General features: G+C 32.0%; 1 protein-coding gene across 1 annotated transcript in view; it reads right to left on the bottom strand.

Annotated features, from left to right (window-relative positions):
• LOC114340687 (heparan sulfate glucosamine 3-O-sulfotransferase 1) overlaps positions 1-22,290 on the bottom strand; it is a 208,393-nt gene that overhangs the window by 36,011 nt on the left and 150,092 nt on the right. Inside the window, exon 3 of the mRNA XM_050656395.1 lies at positions 20,447-20,699. Within this exon, the coding sequence (XP_050512352.1) occupies positions 20,447-20,699 (253 nt within the window). The remainder of the gene's footprint in view (positions 1-20,446; positions 20,700-22,290) is intronic.

Raw genomic sequence — 22,290 nt, 5'->3', positions numbered from 1 at the left:
CTGTAACTTTTTTAAGTGCACAGTTGTACTAAGGTAAATTAGGTTAAATCGATCTATTTGTGGTCCCAGAATATGTGATTTAGTTTATGACCTACCTTTCTGTTACACCCTTTATAATAATAAACTAACCCAATGAAAGTTTCGGGTCCTAATAATACCAAATAATTGAAAAATACAAAAGTAGTTAAATTAGGTACTAATTTATGAGACTATAAACGTAAATGAAGTAAATAAGACTATAACGTGTATACATGTATATGAATTATACAAACAAAAATGTAACATCAAAAATAGTAAAACTAGTGTAAACAAATAATGAACCATTTTTAAAATTCTAAACTGAATGTACCTAAATGTTTTGCAAATTTGTTGTATATCCGAAAAAAAATTACATTTTATGCAAGATACAAAACTATTTTATTTTTTTCTTTAGTTTTGTTAAGTGATTGCACAGACTCCTTTGTGTAGGTATAGCAGTTATTATAAATCATACAACTTTAACTGCACATTCTGCACAGCACACAGCTGATTGATATTGATACTAATATCTTTTAATACCTGTTTTTAATAGGATTCCAATTGAGCAAACATGACCTGCTTATTCTCAAGTTCATCGAAATGGCTAGTTCAGCTTATCACATTTCTTAAACATATTTCAGTGAGCGTGAGAGTCATTAACGAATATACACATTAAACAAATCAAGAATTATTGATGAATTTAAACAAACAGTATTTTTTCCCGGAATTCATTTTTTTTATTATCCGGTAACTATTAAGGTTTTATTATCTAAGGTAAATTATCCGGTTTTTCATCGGTTATTTTATTAAAAAGAAAAAACCGATTATAACCATGACAAGAAAACAACCGGCAAAACCGGTTATTACGAAGTAAAAAAACCGGTTTTAGGTTATAACCGGTAGGTTTTTCCCATCCCTAACAGCGACGCTGGTACACATGTCGCGATCTCGCTTAGAGATTGCGTCACTACTTGCATGGCTATTTTCTCTTACGCTGTTACGCATGTTAATAAAATTGTGAGTTATTCTTAGACGACTTTAGTATAAATGAAATAGTATTTAAACAAGTGTTTTAGACACAGTTTTCGATCAGAAAGGAGAAGTTCATTTTCGTTTCGGCGTAAAAATAGTTTAAGTATAATTGCGGTTTATCCGTAACTGTACTAAATTTACAGTCAAGATGCAGTAGAAATAAACAAACCAAGACACTTCAATGTTACGAGGAGCACCCTCTATGGTGTTATAATATCACCCTGTACAAAAGATGTTTAAAACTCATTCAAAGTCATTAATCCATGTAGTATCTGTTCTTGGATTCAATAACCGCAAGTAACATTGAATTGTCATGTTTTGTTATTATTTAAATGTGTATATAAACATTAACTCGGTCAAGAAAGAGTATTATGATTATTGATGTAGTTGGAAGGTATTCACGTATAGGATAGGTCAAGTTAATATTGTAAACAACTTATGTAGTTAATCATCGACTTCGAATTAAATATAATGTTATCGGAAAACCTGAGTTTTAATTAAGTGGGACCAGAAGGCATAACATCACACTATTTAATACATGGCTGATCCTGCAGACTAGAAGAGGTCTTCTGAAAGGAGCAGAGATGGTGGCGCCAGCGTGGAAATACCGACGACGAAAATGGGAGTTGGACCAGGACCCAGGAAGACGATCAACCCAGTGAGGGACAGTGTAAAGAGAAAGTGGAAATAAAATGTAAGTAAAAATATCTATCTTTATTAAAAATGCTTCCCTCGTTTTATATTATTATTGAAAATTGAATATTTATCTTTGCTGATTTTTGAATAATTTATGAAGTATCGATTTTTTTTTAAGAATATCTATGAATTTTGAAATATGAAGTGATTTTTGAATTGAATATTTTTATCGAAGTTTATTATATATGCTATTATTGAATTTTTATTGAATTTTGAATTTTTATTGAATTTATTTGAAAAATCTATCCGATTTCGATTTTTAGTACGGTTATTTTTGAATATTTTATGGAATATCTAATTTTTTCCAAAAATTTCTATCGAATCCTGAGATATGAACTGATTTTGAATATTTTTATCTAACTTTTGCATATGCTATTTTTGAATTTTTATTGATTTTTTTTTTTCGAATATGTATACTATTATTGAATTTTATTAGCCAGTTGTTTTTGTTATTGAGTATATAAATACATTTTCATCGATTTTGTGTTAAATTTTGTATGATATGAACCTGAATTAATAATTTTTTGAGTGATAAATGATATTTTTTAATAAATAATGATTAGTGATGACATACGATAAACATTGCTATAAGCAAGATATATATTTTTAACGAACCGACCCGATGAGTCGAGATAAGGAATTTGGAGAAGAACTAACAATATTATAAGTTGAATATTATGAGGAAATTTGAGACAATAAGAAACCCACTGCTCTTGTCAAATTAGGAAGGTACTAAGTGATGTATAGAAGCTTGAAAGCTTATTAGAGACCCACTCTGTGTTTTGAAGGGTACCTATTTTATTCATGATTATTCGTGAATAAACAACGGCCTCAAAGCAAGGGATTGAGGTTGTGATATTTTTAGAACAATTTGAACCGCATAAAATACCTATTTCGTGTTTTGAGTTAACTATACCACCTCAATAGTGCGTACAGATCAGGGCGAAAATTCGGGTTAATATTGGCGGAGAACTAAGACATCCGAGTGAAACCTCTTTTATTAAGGTAAAACGAAGGTATCGGAGCTAGTATATGAAGTGATGATTATGATGTTATATGAAATGATATATGAGATAAATGATATATGATTGTTATATGAAATATGTATATGAAGATGAATTATGTACACTGTAGAAGTGTTATTATGTGGAGAAAATGAAGAAATATAGTTGTAGTACCAGACAAGAAGAAGAAGAGAAAAAAAGATAATTTTTTTATTAAAATATGTGGGAAAAATGAAAGAAGACACATAAAAATTGCAAGAAAAGAAGCAAAATTAAGAAGATACTAAGCAAATAAGTAGCTAATCATTGAATTATGTCTAAGAATTAAAGTTGTAAATTTTTGTTTTCTGTAAAGTAACGTCAATTATAAATAACTTATTTTTAAAGGCAGATAATGAATTCAGGTTAAATTTTCGCGTAAAATGGAAGGGTTTGAATTAAGGATAGACAATATCTTACAATAAGTGTTAGTAGATAGTAAGCAAAGGGACACAAAAAGTGAAGTTTTTAGAGAGATTAAATCTTTATTTTAGCTACAAGAGAGTTATTAGAAGTTTTTTAGAGAAATATTAGAAGTTTTTAGAGAGATTACATTTTTATTATAGGTACATGATTTTAAAGTTAGTAAGACATATATAAATAAATCAAAAGAAGACTGAAATAGGAATTATTAATAGAGTAAAGGATACATTTTTTTTTACTTATTCGAGTAATATTAGCTTAGCTTAGGACTTTTAGTTAGATACGAGATTTTTAGTTAGGTAGATTAGATTATTCCCCTGCTTATAGGAGATGCATATAGGCACTAAAAGACTATATTAAAATCCCGATAGGTTTAGTCACTGTTTTATGTGGACACTGTTTTGTGAATGGAGAAAAGACTAAAAAGCAAGACGAAACAGAAAGTGAATTAGTGATAATAATAAACAATTTTTAGGATTAAAAAAAAACTCTGAAACGTACCATGTTACAGTTAGTTAGGATAGTTAGGAAATTTAATTTTTGAAAATAGTATTAGGTAACCATAAACATTTTTGTAAAAGGGAAAGAGGAGCATCACATTTTAAAAATATGTAATTTTAACAAAACGGGGAGGTATGGTGTTATAATATCACCCTGTACAAAAGATGTTTAAAACTCATTCAAAGTCATTAATCCATGTAGTATCTGTTCTTGGATTCAATAACCGCAAGTAACATTGAATTGTCATGTTTTGTTATTATTTAAATGTGTATATAAACATTAACTCGGTAGAGAAAGATTATTATGATTATTGATGTAGTTGGAAGGTATTCACGTATAGGATAGGTCAAGTTAATATTGTAAACAACTTATGTAGTGAATCATCGACTTTGAATTAAATATAATGTTATCGGAAAACCTGAGTTTTAATTAATTGGGACCAGAAGGCATAACATCACACTATTTAATACATTTTTACTATTAATAATGATTTACAATGTATAAACTTTGTAAATCATGCTTTGAGATTTATACTATGTATATACATTGAAAATAATAATTTGGGAGTGCTACTCGTAACATTGAATTGTCCTGGTTTTTTTATTTCTACTGCATCTTGATTGTGAATTTAGTATAGATGTTTGACAAAAACATCAAACATTACTGTGTCCTTTGGCAACACTTTTGATGTTAAAGGTAACTGAACTAATTCATCTGCCATGTAGCGATAAAACCATGCAAAAATGTCCCTTTTGATGATATGCTTTCGTTTTAGTAATTCCATGATCGGATATTTTTATTTGAAATTCGTTTACACCCATTCTGTTCCGAACAAAAATTATCGATGATCGGATAAAATACTGCGTTCTGGTTGCATTACAGAAACAGTTTGAAAACATTTGCGTTATTTATTGCGTTTGCACGTTTTTACGAGCTTGTGTAACGAGTCAGCATAAGCTGACTGGATTTTTCTTCCCCTCTCTTATATCTCTATATACCCCAGGCTGTGGGTGAAAAAACGTGACGTAATTCAGGAATTTTTGAAACCTATCAGGTGTTGTAAAGGACGATGCCAGGAGTAACTTATACTAAAATGTAACCAAAAATTTTGTGCGGTTTTTTTATTTATGACGATTTTCATTTGTTAAATTTACAATTTTTAAAGATTTTTAATTTTGCAGCCTAGGTTATTCATTTTAGAGAAAAACTTTTAAATAGAAAATTGTAGTAAATTAAAAAACATACAATTTGAGCTATGGCAAGTTTAATTTTGTTAATACGTTATTGCAAAACAGCCTGCCAAAGGTCCAAAATGGCCGTTTTTGCAATTGCCTTATTTATTGTAAAAATAACTTTTATGTATTTTTTAAGGCTTCCAAATGAAGATCTTTCAATACTAAACATAAAAAAAATTGTAGTGCCCGATTGGTGAATTTTTTGTTTAGATATTATAATTTGTTTATCCAACTGGAGGTCAAATGTCCAAGGCTATAACTTTTTGAAAAAAAAATCGTACAGAGTTAATCCAAGATCCACTCTCCTTCTAAAGGCTTATATTTTTATATTATGATGTAAATATATGCGTATAACATTTTTCAACCTATTATTTCGGGTTTGAAAATAAGGGGGCAAATTTCGTTATAAACATTTAGAACTGAAGCCGCCCCTGTATATCCTGTGAGTTTTTAACTTACAGGTTATTGTTGCTGAAGACAAAATAAAGATTCAAAACTAAATAAAAATTTTCTACGACCAACTGAAGTCGAGATAATTGTTTTTGTTTTCTTAAATCGTAGTGACTTTATTTATAACAATTAAGAAATTATTTCACAGTCATTGACTAAAAAAAGATTTATATTATCTTAAAATAGAAATTATTTTAACCGCAAATTACATTTAATTATTAAAAATGATTTTTAAAGTGTAATGGAGATTTATTTTTCGTTACGACTATTATTTATTGTGTCGGTTGCCCTTAGCAACGGCTAGCAACTTATAATACATTGAATCACGATTTTTGCTTTAAATTTTAAAGCACCGCTTGCATTGACATGAAATTTGGCAAACACATAGATAGCATGTTAAAGCATAAAAATTATATTGGGCCTGTGTGTGCTTTTGTCCTGGGGGTGAGTTTCACCCCTTATGAAGCGTGAAAAGATATATGTTCAAAATAAGTTCGGAAATGGATAAAACGTCTAATTCTAAGCACTTTTCGTTCTATAGAATTTTGTCACCAAGTTAATACCTTTCGAGTTATTTTCGAGTAAATACCTTAATTTTTCAACAACAACAAAAAACACGTTTTTAGTCGGTTTTTGACAAATAACTCAAAAAATAAGTGTTTTATTGAAAAAATGGGTTTTAACAATAATATAGAAAATTAAAATTTGAAAAAAATGATGTATGCATGAAATCTCTAGACCCAGTATAAACAAAGTTCTAGCTAATGAAAAATAGGTTCATATCCGTCAAATTACAAAGTGAATTATTTCAACTTTTCAACGTGGAATAATCAAAAAATCATGCACTTTTTGGAGAAAAATCATTTTTTAAAGTATTTAAAAAAATATGTGTATCTGTTTTTAAAAAATGTTTATAGCATCAAAAGTAAGCAAGTTACTCTGAAAATAAAGTTGATCTCTTTTTTTTGGTCAAAAAACTCGAAAGTCGACCCTCAATTAGCATCTTAAATAAAATTAATCATTACCGCTTCACAAGTTACGTGATGATCTGTAAGTATCATCGGTTCAAAGGGCTTATTTAAAAAAAAATGGGTTTTAATTTTTAATTTAAAAAAAAATGTTTTTTTCTAAATAACTTAAAATTTATTAATGTGACCAAAAATCACAAAGAGTAAAAAAAATAGTTTTTGCTGTTACGAATACTTTGGATTTTTTGCTTTTTTTTTGGAAGGCAAAAATTTGTTAAGATATGGCTGTTCTAAATTTGCATACACTCATGATTATTAACTAGTTCAAGTCCTTTAAATACTGCCCCTTCAAAAATAAGCACTTTGAACCGATGAAACTTACAGACATAAACGACACATACACGAGTAACACAACATTGAAGTAAAATTGATTAATTTCATTTTTGATGCTAATTAGGGGGTGACTTTCCCGAGTTTTTTGACAAAAAAAAAGAGATCAACTTTATTTTCAGCGTAACTTGCTTACTTTTGATGCTATAAACTTTTTTTTAAAACAGATATACATATTTTTTTAAACACTTTAAAAAAGTTGTAATGATTTTTCTCCAAAAAGTGCATGATTTTTCGGTTATTTCACGTTGAAATAATTCACTTTGAAATTTGACGGATATGAACCTCTTTTTCATTAGCTAGAACTTTGTTCTTACTGGATCTAGAGATTTCACTCGTACACCGTTTTTTTCAATTTTTAATTTGCTATATTTTTGTTAACACTCTTTTTTTCAATAAAATACTTACTTTTTGAGTTATTTGTCAAAAACCGCTCAAAAACGTGTCTTTTTTGTTGTTGAAAAATGAACGTGTTTACTCGAAAATAACTCGAAAGGTATTAACTTGGTGAAAAAATGCTATAGAACAAAAGGTGCTTAGAATTAGACGTTTTATCCATTTCCGAACTTATTTTGGACATATATTTTTTCACCCCTTATAAGGGGTGAAACTCACCCCTAGGACAAAAGCACACAGAGGCTCAATATCATTTTTATTCTCTAACATATTCTCTATGTGTTTGCCAAATTTCATGTCAATCCAAGCGGTGCTTTAAAAGTTAAAGCGAAAACCGTGATTCAATGTATTATAAGTTGCTAGCCGTTGCTAAGGGCAACCGACACAATAAATCACAGTCGAAACGAAAAATAAATCTCCACTACCTTTTAAAAATCATTTTTAATAATTAAATGTAAATTTCGGTCAAAATAATTTTTATTTTAAGATAATATCAGTCTTTCTTTAGTCAATGACTGTGAAATAATTTCTTAATTGTTATAAATAAAGTCACTACGATTTAAGAAAACAAAAACAATTATCTAGGCTTCAGTTGGCCGTAGAATATTTTTATTTGTTTCAAATCTTTATTTTGGCTTCAGCAACAATAATCTGCAAGTTAGAAACTCATAACATGTACAGGGGCGGCTTCAGTTCTAAATGTTTATAACGAAATTTGCCCCCTTATTTTCAAACCCGTAATAAGAGGTTGAAAAATGTTATACGCATTTATTTACATCAGAATATGAAAACATAAGTCTTTATAAGGAGAGTGGATCTTGGATTAACTCTGTACGATTTTTTTTCAAAAAGTTATAGCCTTGGACATTTGACCTCTTGGTATAAACAAATTATAATATCTAAGCAACAAGTTCACAAATCGGGCACTAAATTTTTTTTTATATTTAGTATTGAAAGATTTTCATTTTAAAGCCTTAAAAAATATATAAAAAATATTTTTACAATAAATAACGCAATTGCAAAAAACGGCCATTTTGGACCTTTCGCAGGCTGTTTTGCAATAATGTATTAACGAAATTAAATTTGCAATATCTCAAATTGTAGGTTTTTTAATGTACTACAATTATCTATTTAAAACTTTTTCTCTAAAATGAATATCCCAAGCTGCAAAATTAAAAATCTTTAAAAATTGCAAATTTAACAAATGAAAATCGTCATAAATAAAAAACCGCACAAAATTTTTGGTTACGTTTTAGTATAAGTTATTCCTGGCATCGTCCTTTACAACACCTGATAGGTTTCAAAAATTCCTGAATTATATCCTGAAATCGACCTATTTTTCACCCACAGCTTGGACTATTAACCTGACACTTCTGGCATTGTCAGAAATGCAATAATTTAAACAGGGAAAGTGTTATTTATCATTAAAAACATAATTTTATAAATAATTTTGATATCTATCTGCTTGTTACGTAGTCTTTTTTGGCTTTTACTTTTATTTTTAACTTTATTAAAAGGCGACAACTTATGCTATGGAGAAGACAAGTGAACACAAAAGGTCATTTTTACAAATTTTTCATCGGGCAATGCTTTGTTACTTTTGCAATATTTTATACTACAACGCCACTGCCAATATATAGCTAACTTTTTAAAATATTACTGTAATTACTATTTTGTAGAGCTTCTAACCGACCAAATAAGTTATGATACTAATTTTAACAGCTTTCAAATTAAACCCGGAAAAGTTCTAGCACAAATTTTAAACGTCGTTTTCTCGATAATTTGCTTTTTTGACTTATGACACTGTTTGAGCGGAGGTGTGTTACACACCTTGTGTGTTATGAATTTTGATAATGAGTTTCATTATTTATGAAAACCTACTGGCGTAAAGGGGTCAGTCATGTCAGTATAACGAGCAATAGGATTAATATTAACTTTATGTTGTATTAGTTCATTGTTTTTTTTTAAGTTTTCTAACATCAAAAGCAAGTAGATAAGTTACGATCAAAATAGTGTTAATATCTTTTTTTGGATTGGCAAAAAACTCGTGAAAATCGCCCCCTAATTAGCATCCGATATGAAATTAATCGTTACCGCTTCACAAATTACTTTACTTATGTATTGCTTATAAGATATGTAAGATTTGTTGGTTCAAAGTGTTTATTTATGAAAAGACTGTAGTTAAATGAGCTTGAACGAGTCAATAATCAGGAGTGTATGCAAATTTTTGAACAGCCATAAGCCATTATAATCAATATTTTTCTTTAGGAAAGCAAAAGTCCAAAATATTCACAATAGCAAAACCTATATTTTTTTACTACTTGACATTTTTGGTATCACCAATAATTTTTAAGTTATTTTGAAAAACAATTTTTTTTTCAAAAAAATTTAACACCAAATTTTTTTCAAAAATGAGAACATTGAACCGATAAAACTTACAGCTGATAATACATTAGTATCAGACTGCACCAACTCAAAATTTTTCAATATTGAGATAAGTATGAGGAAATTGTTCAAATATGTTTATTTATCAGTTTCAAATTACATCATCTCAAAATTCCAACACCATTGTAAAAATTTTGACTTGTCAACATCCAGAATCGAATATAATTTTTACAACGTCGTAGTTTCATACCGCATCACTTTGAGTTAGTGCATAATGAAACTTGATCGGCAGACCTGTTGTCAGCTACTAACTCAAAATGGTCTGTGAAAGCTGCTTGAACTGACCGTTGCTAAATTAAATGTTCGGAAAAAGTTAGTGATACAGAAAGAGGAGAACGGTTAAATAGCTACTGGGGTATTGGTGATTTAAATAGGCAGCGAAATTGTATAGTTAACAATGTAATGCCGGTTAAGCCAAAATATCAATATAAGAAAGAAGGGAGTCATAGAAGCGAAAATAGAGCTTATTACTTTGAGATGAGAAATGAAAAAATTAGAGTATGTAAAGTTTTCTTTATGAACACTTTGAACATTTCGAATAGGATAATAATATTGTTCTGAAGCTATTTCATAGTTTCAAAATAGGATAATAATGAAAAAGCAGGCACAGCAATTAAAAAAAAATAGAGTTAGGGTTTGCACAGAATGACAATTGCGGAGGAAAAAAATGCTGGGCGACCAAGGGTGCTAGATGATGAAAAAAATTCGTGAGGTCCCACATCAAATCTTTTCCAGTAATTTACTCTCATTCTTGCGGAGCAAGAAAAAGATCTCCAAACTTAGCCACTATGTACAGAGTTAACCAAGAAAAATGTAGAAGAGAACTGAAAATTCCCGTAAATCTCCATTATTACACCAAGATTTTCAACAGGGAATTTAATATTGCCTTTTTTCCAACCAAAAAAGACCAGTGTTGTAAAAAGTATTACAACAACTTAAAGTATAATGCACATATCAGAGACAAAAATCAGATTCGGTAAGAGAAGGAGTTAGATAACAAGGATTCAAAGGAAGATGACCGTACTGTAGTTTGTTGCTTTCATCTCCAAGTTGTATTATCACTAACAAATGGAGATCGGAGTGATTTTCTCTTTACACGAGACGCCTATCATGTTACAACTTTACTATATTTGATATTTCTCACAAACATGGCTATAGTTTTTTGTGGAACGAAAGTATCGCAAGCAGATGTGTTAATGAAATAAGTACGTATCTTTGATAGTATCTAAAGAACCATGCACCTCAATATGAGCATACACATATTTTACTCCGATAATTGCCAAGTTCATTGCTTGCTTGTTTTTATATTGCTATAAAAACTTAGCAATAAAAAGCATAACCCACAAACGCTTAGTAGTTGGACATACTCAAAATGAGGGCGATGCGATGCATGCCATCGTAGGAAAAGAAAAAAAAGATACCTAAAAGGAAACCCGCTCTATATTGTATCGCAAATGGTACCGATAATAATTAGCCTGGCTAAGAAAACTTCCGATAAAAATATCGGAAAAGAAATAAAAGGCAGAATCTACATAACAGTCATCAGACCAATAATGACATACGCGGCAGAAACACGACCCGACACAGAGATGACAAAAAGATTGCTCGAAACAGCGGAGATGAACACCCTTCGAAAAATCGATGGTAAGACTCTATGGGACAGAGCTTGAAATACAGATATACGACGGATATGCAAGGTGGATAACGTTAATAACTAGGTAAGAAACAGAAGAATAGAATGGAATGACCACATAAGCCAAATGACAACAAACATAGTAGTCAGAACATCGAGATACGGTTCCCAAATAGGAGGACGATCAGTGGGAAGACCACGAAAACGATGGAACGACAACTTACTAGAGGCACATTGAAAAAACAGACAGAGTCATGTCTACACAAAAAGAAGAAGAAGAAGCGAAGAAGAAATCTGGACGGCCTCATACGCTACAGAAGAAATTGACGAAGTGTATGAAGTAAAAATTTCCAAACAATTGGGAAAATTTTTAATATAAATAAAGCCGGAGACAAAATAAAATGGAGCGAAATACAAATTCTTAGAGTTGAGAAAGTCCAGCCACACAAAATAATGCAAAAGAAGTCTTATTTTGACGAAAATTATAGTGTCATAAATATTCGATAAAACAGAAAGAGCGTGGCTTATGAAGAACCATCTCTCATCCTCTTCAATAAACCTCCTGGAGTGCCACCACTTAAAAAATGTTATTTGTTGTCGTTTTGCTACTCGGGTGCAATACCCAGAATTCACTGTGAGTTTTTCCAGAGCTTACCAACTTCTGCCACAGCTGCCTCTGCTGAAGAAAATGACAATTCAGAATTATTTTGATTTTATTATATTTTCTCATAACAAGGAAACAATAATGATTTTATAAGAAAAAAAAATACTTAAATAATCTTATTTTACTTCCATACAAATACCTCATACAAAATGCACTAACTGTTAAAAAAATCATGTGTCGACAGTTTCATATTGCACCAACTCAAAAATAAATTTGAATTCTTTAACAAAAATTAATTAAAAATTATCATCTAAAAGAAAAATATCTAATTCCAAAATTTTGTTCTATTTGAAAAACAAATGGACCATTTACAACAGATTAAAAATATTTGCTCCCAGAGAAAATAAGTTAAAGTTGATTTGTGAAGAACTATGTTTTTTGAGTTGGTGCACTCTGATACTGATGTATCGAATATAAACAATAAAAGTCAAGTAACTTGTGAAGCGGTAACGATTAATGTCATTTGGGATGCTAATTAGGGAGAAATTTTTACAATTTTTTTACCAACTTTATTTACAGCAAAAACCGTGAGTAAGTGGACTATAAATTAGCCCATTAATGGCCAAAGTATCGAAAACGAAACATTTCTTTAATTATTTTTTTTATGATTTTCATACGATGATTATTATATTTTATGTATCGGTCTTTTATATAGATAGTTTATTGACGTGTTTTTTATCTTAATGGTCTAAATTACCTGCTGCATAATTTTTGAAATAATAAACAAGACACTCAAAATTTACTAGTATATGTCGGTGCCGTTTGAGCTCGCATAATAAATCACAAGATATTTCAAATTCGACAAAACCAGCATTCCTTGTTCAATTAGATATTGTAGAATAATATTATCCAAACACAATTTGAAATATAACTACTCATAAAATTTTATAACGCTTTAAAGATAATGTTTCGTTTATGAAACTTTGGCAGGATCCGTGAATTTATGATCAATATCGGATAGTCTACTAATAGTCCAAGAGCTGGAAGCGGATTTTGCTCGTGATAAGTAATATGGACAAACTATACGGGGATATGTTGAATTAGTCACTTTTCCACACGGGCGGAAACCAGAGCGGGGGCGAGGGTAGTTTTAAGGGGTCAAAGTCGCCGTTTTTATTGTTTTTATTTGTGACGCTCATGATCGAGATAGTGCACCAAACTTTGGGAATAAGTAAGTCATGACGTAAATAAGTAAAATATCCAGGGGCGGAACGCTGCGTGGGGGACAAAGGGGCGGGGCAGGGGTCAATATAAAAATTATAAGGGTTTTTTTGTGGCGTTCATGATAAAGATAGTGCACCAAAAAATTTGGGAATAAGTAGACCATGACATAACTAAGTAAACTATCCAGGGACAGAAACCAGAGCGGGGAAAGAGGGTAGTTATAAGGAGCAAAATCGCGGTAAGGAGCAAATAGTGCACCAAAATTTGGGAATAAGTAGGTCATGACGTAACTAAGAAAAATCTCCAAGGGTGGAACGCTGCGTGGAGGTCAAAGGGTTGGGGGCAGGGGTGAATATAAAAATTATAAGGGGTATTCTGTGACGTTTGTGATCGATATAGGGCACCAAAATTTGGGAATAGGTAGATCGTGACGTAACTAAGTAAAATCTTCAGGGGCGGAACGCTACGTGGGGGACGAAGGTAGTTATAAAGGGTCAAAGTCTCCTAGATAATTTGGTATCAAATTACAGGATCCGAGTAAGAAGTAAAAAGTGGTGGTGGCCCTTGTTTATGAACCTTGTAGATTGCACAGTTGTAAATTCATGGAGAATTTACATTGCGAATAACTCTCGAGTCCAATTGCAATTCCGTTCTTCGTTGGTTTTGTCACTGATACTGAACGAAAAAGATTTACAGTAAAAACAGCTGCTGAAGAAGGTGACGCCGAATCAGACCCAGAGCCAACGCCATCCACATCAGCATGAGGTCGTTCTTCTAAAGGAAGTTTGCCTTCTGATATTCAATGTGACCAGATTGGTCATAATATCGTTCGCGAAGAGGAGGGACGTAGACGGTGGTGCAGACTGTGCAAAACTGATGCAAAACTATATATGCGGAAAATGTAAGGTTCACTTGAACGTTGACTGTTTTAGTGTTTTCCATAAAAAATGAGATGCCATAATAACGCTACTGCCATACTATCATTCTGCCAAGTGATCATTTTATTTTATATAATTAACTATTGTAGCGATATCTTTAGTTTTTAATTGATAAAACTAAGAAATTTCATTTAAACACTATAAAACGTATAACTTTCAATTTACTACCTATATTATGCCAAAGTTTCGTTAACGAAACATTATTTTTTTGTATATTGCAATTGTTATTGTTTATAATTTTAAGTAAAACATTGTTCTTATACCTTTATTTATAATGTATATAAACTTGAATTGCGAAAAATATAATTATTTCAATGCTTGGCCATTAATGGGTTAGCTTGAGTTTTTATAATATATGACATATTTTATGATGTATGATGATTGATATTTAATGTTTATTAAAGACTTTTGATATACAATGTGTGTTTTTATTGGGCGGGCGGGCCCGCATTTGTATTCTGTTTTGTTGTGTCTTTGAAAAGCGGCACCACAATTCGCTGTGTTATTTTTTGTTATGCGGCTACGCTGCATGCGCCCAAATATTTGTCCTTTAACAAAGTACATTGAGTAGATACATAATATGTCAAAACCGAAAACTGGACGGATACGCGTGTCTGCTATTCATGCTAATGCGTTAAATGCGTGCGAATAAAGCAAATATTGACGAATGAACCCTGCATAGTTCATACTATGCGACCGAATAAGGTGCATAACAAATAACACATACAGAAGAAGTGTGGTGTCACCATAATATCGTCAATGTTAGTTTTATTCAAAACATTTTTCCGCATTGTTAATAAATGGTGCTATTACTGAAAAAATACGATACATCCTGATACCTAAGACAAATAATTATGAAAACGGTCTAATATCTCGAGAACTATACTGTTAATAAATGAAAAGCAAATAATGGCTGTTTAATATTTTTAAATATAAAAGAAGCGTGACACATGCGGAGTGCCGACAGAAGTACCTATATACTTCTTATAGTTTCGATTCTATTCAATTCGTTTCGATTCGATTGTATTCGATTCGTATTTAATTTTAATTTGATTTAATTTTATCGAATTCGAATGATGACAAATACGATTTAAATTCCGTCAAAATTACATTCCGAGCGATAAGAAGTATTCACTTCAAAAATCTTTTTTTTTTTATTAAGGTATTGTCTTCTTTCGAAGGTTGGCGATCATCATGTCTATTTGTATTCTGTTTACACTGCTCTGTGTAAACAATGGCAACTGTAGTTTTGAAAAGATTTCTGCCGAGGATCGGTCAAACCACCTCATCACCTTTTTCTGACACGAGTTCTGGAGTCTTCCTAATGATATTTTCTCCCATATTTTACCTTCCTATATCATTTGGAGTAATTAATATCTTTCACGACTCAACACATAACCCATGTATTGTATCTTCTGCTCTTTGTTTATGCTGAGTAATGGCTTTTGCTTACTCATACTCCGAAGTACCTTATCGTTGGTAACTTTTTATATCCATGAAATTCTCAGCCTTCCTCTGTATATACACATCAAAGTCATCTATTCTATTTTCCATTTCAGAGTTTATTGACCAATTTTCACAGTTATGCAGCAAGATAGAGAAAACGTAACACCTGATCATTCGAATTCTGAGCTCTAGTGCCTGATCTTGTAAAAAATGTTGTCATGTTCATGAGTGTTTTCGTCGCTTATGCTTGAGTCTTAATAAGATTTATTTTTGATTACACAGGCTGTTAATATTTACTCCCAAATATTTTTTTATGAAAGATACCTGTTCTATTATTTGTTCCTTGTAATACAAATGTACGTTTATTGGTGTATTTGAAAATACTAGAATATTAATTCTAGAATTGAAACGTTTAGATGTAAACCGAACACGTCGCTATGGCGAACAACAGCATTTATTATATTTTGTAGACCTTGCTATTAGAATCGAGTCTTCATAGTACCTGATGTTGTCTATGCTGCTTTAGTTAATCTTCATTTCACCTTGAACCTCGTTTAACACTTTTCTGAATACAGTCTCCGAATACAGATTAAATAACAGCAGTGATAAGACTGTCGCACTCCTCGTCGGATTCGCATATTTTCGGATAGTTATCGCTGTACAATGATTATGGGAAACCACAGAAAACTAACACCGATAAGCAACATTTTTTGGAGATACATATATTAATAATTTAGCACCAAACAAATATTTCAGTCTTAAATATTCTAAATGAGTATGTTGCAAAAATTTCAAATTAAATATAGACTTCTTCTTCTTAAAGTGCCTATCTGTTCCGGATTTTGGCGATCATCATGGCTATCTTGACTTTCAGTTCAGTGGTAGTGGTGTTATACCACTTTCGTAAATTTTGAAGCCAGGAAATGCGTCTTCTTTCCGGTCCTCTCTTACCATTTACCTTCCCTTGGAGAATCAGTTGGAGAAGGCCGTAACGTTCTTGATTTCTCATTACATGTCCTAAAAATTCTATTTTTTTTGTTTTGATGGTTATGAGAATTTAACACTCTTTCCCCATTCTACGGAGGACTTCCACATTAGTAATTCGGTCAACCCAGGATATACGTAAGATGCGCCTATAGCACCACATTTCGAAAGCTTCGAGCCGATTCATAGATGCAACAGTTAGTGTCCACGCTTCCATCCCGTAGAGCGGAACTGTGAATATGTAGCATCTCAACAGACGGTATTTTGTTTTTAATATGTCTCGACTGTTGAAAATGGGTCTTATTCTAACGTATGCTGCTTTCGCTTTTATTATTCGCAGTTTAATTTCTGTTGAGTGGTCCCATTGGCTATTTAAATTCGTACCCAGATATGTATATTGCTCATATCTTTCGATATTCTGTTGGTTTACTGTATGTTGAGCGTTTAATATTGGTTTTTTACTAATTGTCATAAATTTGGTCTTCTTTACGTTAAGAGCTAGTCCGTATCTGTTGCTGACTTCTGTTATACGATTTATTAATATCTGTAAATAGACAAGGCGAAAACGGCGGGTTCGAAGGGAAAAATATTCCCATGAGATTTTTTTGCATAATTACATTCGTGAGACATCCCAGAATAAGGTTCAAGAAGTCGCCCAAGTGAAAAGTGGGCCAATTTTTTTTTAACAATTTTTTTTAATCAAATTGCAAGAATCAATATTTTTGGCCAGAACAATTTTTTCTTTAATTTTTTGGACCATTCTGGACAAAAAAGGTCTCTTATAATTTTTCCCTAAAGTTGATCGTTTTCGACTTATAAGCAATTTAAAATTGAAAAAAACAAAAAATGGCGATTTTCAAGGCTTAATAACTCGGTTAAAAGTTATTATTATGAAAGTCAATATATGACTAAATCAAAGTTTGAAGCCCCCCCTACAAGATCCTGAAGAAATTTTTATCATTACTTTATTACTAAGCTGTTATTTTTAAGTAATAATAATAAGCGCCATGCACGTGTGCGGGGCTGTAAATGCTGAGTGCGAGAGAGAAGCTATTCCAGCAGTCCAATTGTGCATCTTACTCGCACTCACATTTACAGCAGCGTCAATAGGATACAACCACTCATTTTTATTAATTAAAAATAACAGCTTAGTAGTAAATTAATGACACAGATTTCTTCAGGATCATGTAACGGCGACTTTAAACTTTGATATAGTCACTTTCTGACTTTCAAACTAATAATTTTTGACCGAGTTATTAAGCCTTAAAAATGGCTACTCTCTCGTTTTTCAAATTTTAACTTGCTTCTAACTCGAAAAAGATCAACTTAAGAGAAAATATTGATCTTTGCAATTTGATTAAAAAAAAATTGTTAAAAAAAATTGGCCCACTTTTCTCGTGGGCGACTTCTTGAACCTTATTCTGGGATGTCTCACGAATGTGATTATGCAAAAATATCTCATGGGAATATTTTTCCCAACAAACCCGCCGTTTCCGCCTTGTCTAAAATCATTCAGATTATCGGCAAAATCTATGGTGTCATCTGCATATCTACTGTTATTCTACCATTCACCATTTATTAATACTCCTTTCCCACAACCGTCTAAAGCTTTCTTAAATACCCTTTCAGAGTAAATATTGAATAGTAGTGGAGATAAAATACAGCCCTGTCGTACTCCTCATTCTATTGCAATTTTATCAGTTAACTGGTCTTCTATTTTGATTTTGGCCGTTTGATTGTAATAAATGTTTCTGATAATTCTTAGATCATTGTTGTCAATTCCAGTTTCTTGCATTAGAGTTAATAATTTGTCATGTTTTACTCTGTCAAATGCTTTATGGTAATCTATAAAGCATACGTATATATCACAATTTACATCCCTGCATATCTGAAATAGCACTTGCACAGCAAAAAGGGCCACTTGTGTTCCCAGAGCATCACGAAATCCGAATTGTGTTCTTGTTAGTTGTTCCTCGCACTTTGTATATACTCGTTTGTGAATGACCTTTAGAAATGTTTTAAGTAAATGGCTCATAAGGCTTATAATTCTATAGCCTTCGCACTTTCTCGCATTGGGTTTTTTTTGGAAGATTTATAAAAGTTAATTCTAGCCTGTGTCATAAATATATTGTTAAATATATTTGTCAACCATTTTATGCCGTCGTAGTCCAGAAGTTTTAAGAATTCGGAATGAAAATGATGAGGGCCTACTGCTTTATCATCATTGGTACTTTTGATGGCATACGTTACTTGTTCAACTGTAAGTGGAGGTCCAGATTCGCAATTTTTTTTTTGTTGTGATACCAGTGTTACTTCGTTCATCTTGAAAAGTTGTTTGCACGTATTTAATCCAAATATCCCTTTTCTGTTCTATTTCCAATACTATGTTTCCCTGATTATCTGTCAGAAATCCAGTGTTCTTGTGTTTATATAATCCTGCAGCTTCTTTGATCTTTTTATGGAGATTAAACGAATCATGTTTTTGTTGTAATAGCTCTATCTCTGTACATTTCGAGCTTAACCAATTTTCTTTTGATATTTTAATAGCCCTTTTAATTTCGTTATTTATTTTGTTGTAGTTATTCAGATTATCTTTAGCCCTTCTTCTGTCTTCCATCATACATAGAATCTCCTTTGTCATCCATTCTTTTGTCTTTGTTCTTTCAGGTCATAAGTATTTCTCTGATATTTCTTGACTTATTTTGTGTATCTTTTCTAGTTCTAGCTCTGTACTATCTATTTCTGTATGAACCCACGTTTCTTCTTTTAGTCGTTTTTGTGCCTTTTCTTTTACTGTTTTATTTTTCAGTTGATTAATATCGTATTTCCGAATTTTTGGTCTTTGAATTTTCTTTAAACTAAGTTTCATTTTGGCGACAAGTGGATTGTGATCCGATTTTATGTCGGATCCTGGGTACGTTTTTACAGATGTTATAGAGTTTCTAAATCGTTTGTTGACAAGGATATTATAGTCTATTTGAGTTCTTACTGTGTGATCTGGAGTATCCTGAGAAGATTTCCACGTATACAGTCATCTTGGAGGAAGATCATAAAATATGTTTGTGAATACGAGCTTCCTTCAGTTGCAAATTCAATCAAACGGTCTCCACGTTCGTTACGTTCTCCTAGCCCAAAGGTTCCTACTAAATTTCCACTTTGTCCTTTGCCAACTTTGGCATTAAAGTCGCCCATTATTAGTAGTATTTAAATTTTTTCGGATCCTTTTGACAATATTAGTAAGGTCACTGTGAAATTCTTCTATAATTTCTTCTGGGACGTCCGCTGTAGGAGCGTAGACTTGAATAATATTTGTTTTTATGGGAGTTATGTTTAGCTGAACTAAGAGCATTCTTTTTGACACAGGTACAAAGTGATTGACAAAGTTGGCGATTGTAGTGTTAATAATTAGGCCCACTCCATTTACATGTTCGTTTTTAAGATTTCCTGAGTAAAATATTTTGAGGTCTTTGATAACTCGGTGTCCCGTATCTGTCCAACGCATTTCGCTTATTCTCATAATACTAATCGAGAGTCTTTCCATTTCTTGAATGGCATTATAGATTTTTCCCTCTTCGTACATTGTTCTAACGTTCCATGTACCTATCTTTACGGCTGCTCACAAAACTGTTAGAGATCTATCATCTAGAATGTGTTCTGGTTCGTGAGGATTTTTCTTGTTGACGACCTGGAAGGCCTCACGGTCTGAACTAGATTTACCCTTCTTGCCGGATGGTGAAATCCGATTTTCATGATCAGTAGTCAAAATCTTTAAGTTTTTTATCACCATGATAATTGTACTAGAGATACTTGCAAGAAGTCTTTAATACAGTGGTTTCTCCTTGCCTTCTAGGGACCCTAAACAGGGACAAGTTTCCCGGGCCAGGAAACCCCTGGAATCTACGGAGGGCAGGGATTGATTAATTTTCCCTGATAGGACTGTCCAAAGGAGTTCCTACCCGCTACCAAATATAGACTAATGACGTTAAATACTGAATTCGAAAAAATAATTCGAATGCTTACCTGCGGTAGTCTTCTGGCTGCAGCAGGGTATAGCCGTCTGGAGAGTAAAAGAACTGGAGGCCTCGAATGCTCGACTTGTTTTGTTTGCAGACTGTTAAGGGCACTGTCGTATATCAAATGAAAGGTGAAGAAGAGCGAGATCAACATGATGGTGAGTATGGCAAGAGCCATCTTCGGTCGAGATACTCCGACCACTAAGACGCAGTCTGAAGAATCGCCCTCCATCGACTTTATAGCCGCTTTCGGGAGCCATCTGAAAAATATTTTTATTTCAGTATCAAAATATTATACACAAGACTATTGTATATACATGTCATATTAGTCCAGAAAGCCACTGCGCATCCGTTAGGAAAAATATTCAGATTCGGATTTTTTGCACAATCTTACTCAAAAAGGACCCCTTTTAACAAATTTGCATGTTGCAAGGACCAAAAGTGGGTCAAACATTTTTTAAACGTTTTTTTTGTTTTTTTCCTTAATTTTTTTTTTTGCATGGAACAAAGTTTTTTTAGGTTTTTTGGATCATTCCAAACAGAAAAGGTCTTTAGTGATATTTCTCTAAAGTTGATAGTTTTTGACATATAAGCGATTAAAAATTGAAAAATTGCGAAATTGGCCATTTTTAACCCTCAAAAACTATGTGAGAAACTGAAAATTTGAATGTTGCCAAGGTAGGTAGATATTCTGTAAACATCGATTGATGAAATCCCAAAAAGTTTTTTGCAATACAATATTCAAAAATGAAAGGAATAAATTCGTTATTTCGTAAACCGGCGACTTTAAGGAAAAATCCCGAAACAGGTCGATTTTTATTTTTAAGTTGTGATATTGTGGCATATGTGGTATACTAGCGACGTCATCCATCTGGGCGTGATGACGTAAACGATGATTTTTTAAATGAGAATAGGGGTCGTGTGCTAGCTCATTTGAAGGGTTCTTCAATTCTCTATTTAGTAATATAAACATTTTTATAATTATTAATACATCTAGACCTATTTCGGGTTTTTTTCTTAAAGTCGCCGGTTTAGGAAATAACAAATTTATTCCTTTCATTTGCACCATACTGTATACACATGCAAACGGTATAAAAGAGTGTCGCGCACGCGTGGTTAGAAATTAAAAAACAAAGGAGTTTTGAATACTGTATTGCAAAAAACTCTTCGGGATTTCATTAATCGATGTTTAAAGAATATCTACCTACGTTGGCAACATTCAAATTTTAAGTTTTTCACATAGTTTTTGAAAGTTAAAAATGGCCGATTTCGCAATTTTTCAATTTTTAATCGCTTATATGTCAAAAACTATCAACTTTAGAGAAAAGTCACTAAAAAAATTTTCTGTTTGGAATGATCCAAAAGACCTAAAACAACTTTGTTCCGCGCAAAAAAAATTATTTTAGGAAAAAAACAAAAAAAAAAAAACGTTTAAAAAATGTTTGACCCACTTTTGGTCCTGGCAACATGCAAATTTGTTAAAAGGGGTCCTTTTTGAGTAAGATTCTGCAAAAAATCCGAAAAATACGAATCGGAATATTTTCCTAGCAGATGCGCAGTGGCTATTTCTGGACTATATTTATACTTTCAGTGGGGAGATACATAATGTATATTTTGTATTAACCACCGATAAACAAAAGGATCTTCTCTTTTACTTTATCTCTACCAGAAAGTTCTGTCTGATGAGGTAAAAGTGCAAAACACGTGTCCCAAGACTGGTGGGTAGACAAAGTGTGAATATTTTTCTTCATAAATTATTTACACATTATTATTACACTTTGTTTAAAGTAAAAAGTCGCAATTATTTCTAGTAATGTTAGTTTATCGTTTTGATTTCCACTTCGGAAATCG

This window comes from Diabrotica virgifera, chromosome 7 (assembly GCF_917563875.1).
Source record: "Diabrotica virgifera virgifera chromosome 7, PGI_DIABVI_V3a".
NCBI classification, from domain to species: domain Eukaryota; kingdom Metazoa; phylum Arthropoda; class Insecta; order Coleoptera; family Chrysomelidae; genus Diabrotica; species Diabrotica virgifera.
The sequence above is the reverse complement of the archived record's forward strand: the minus strand, read 5'-3'. Positions and strand labels throughout refer to the sequence as shown.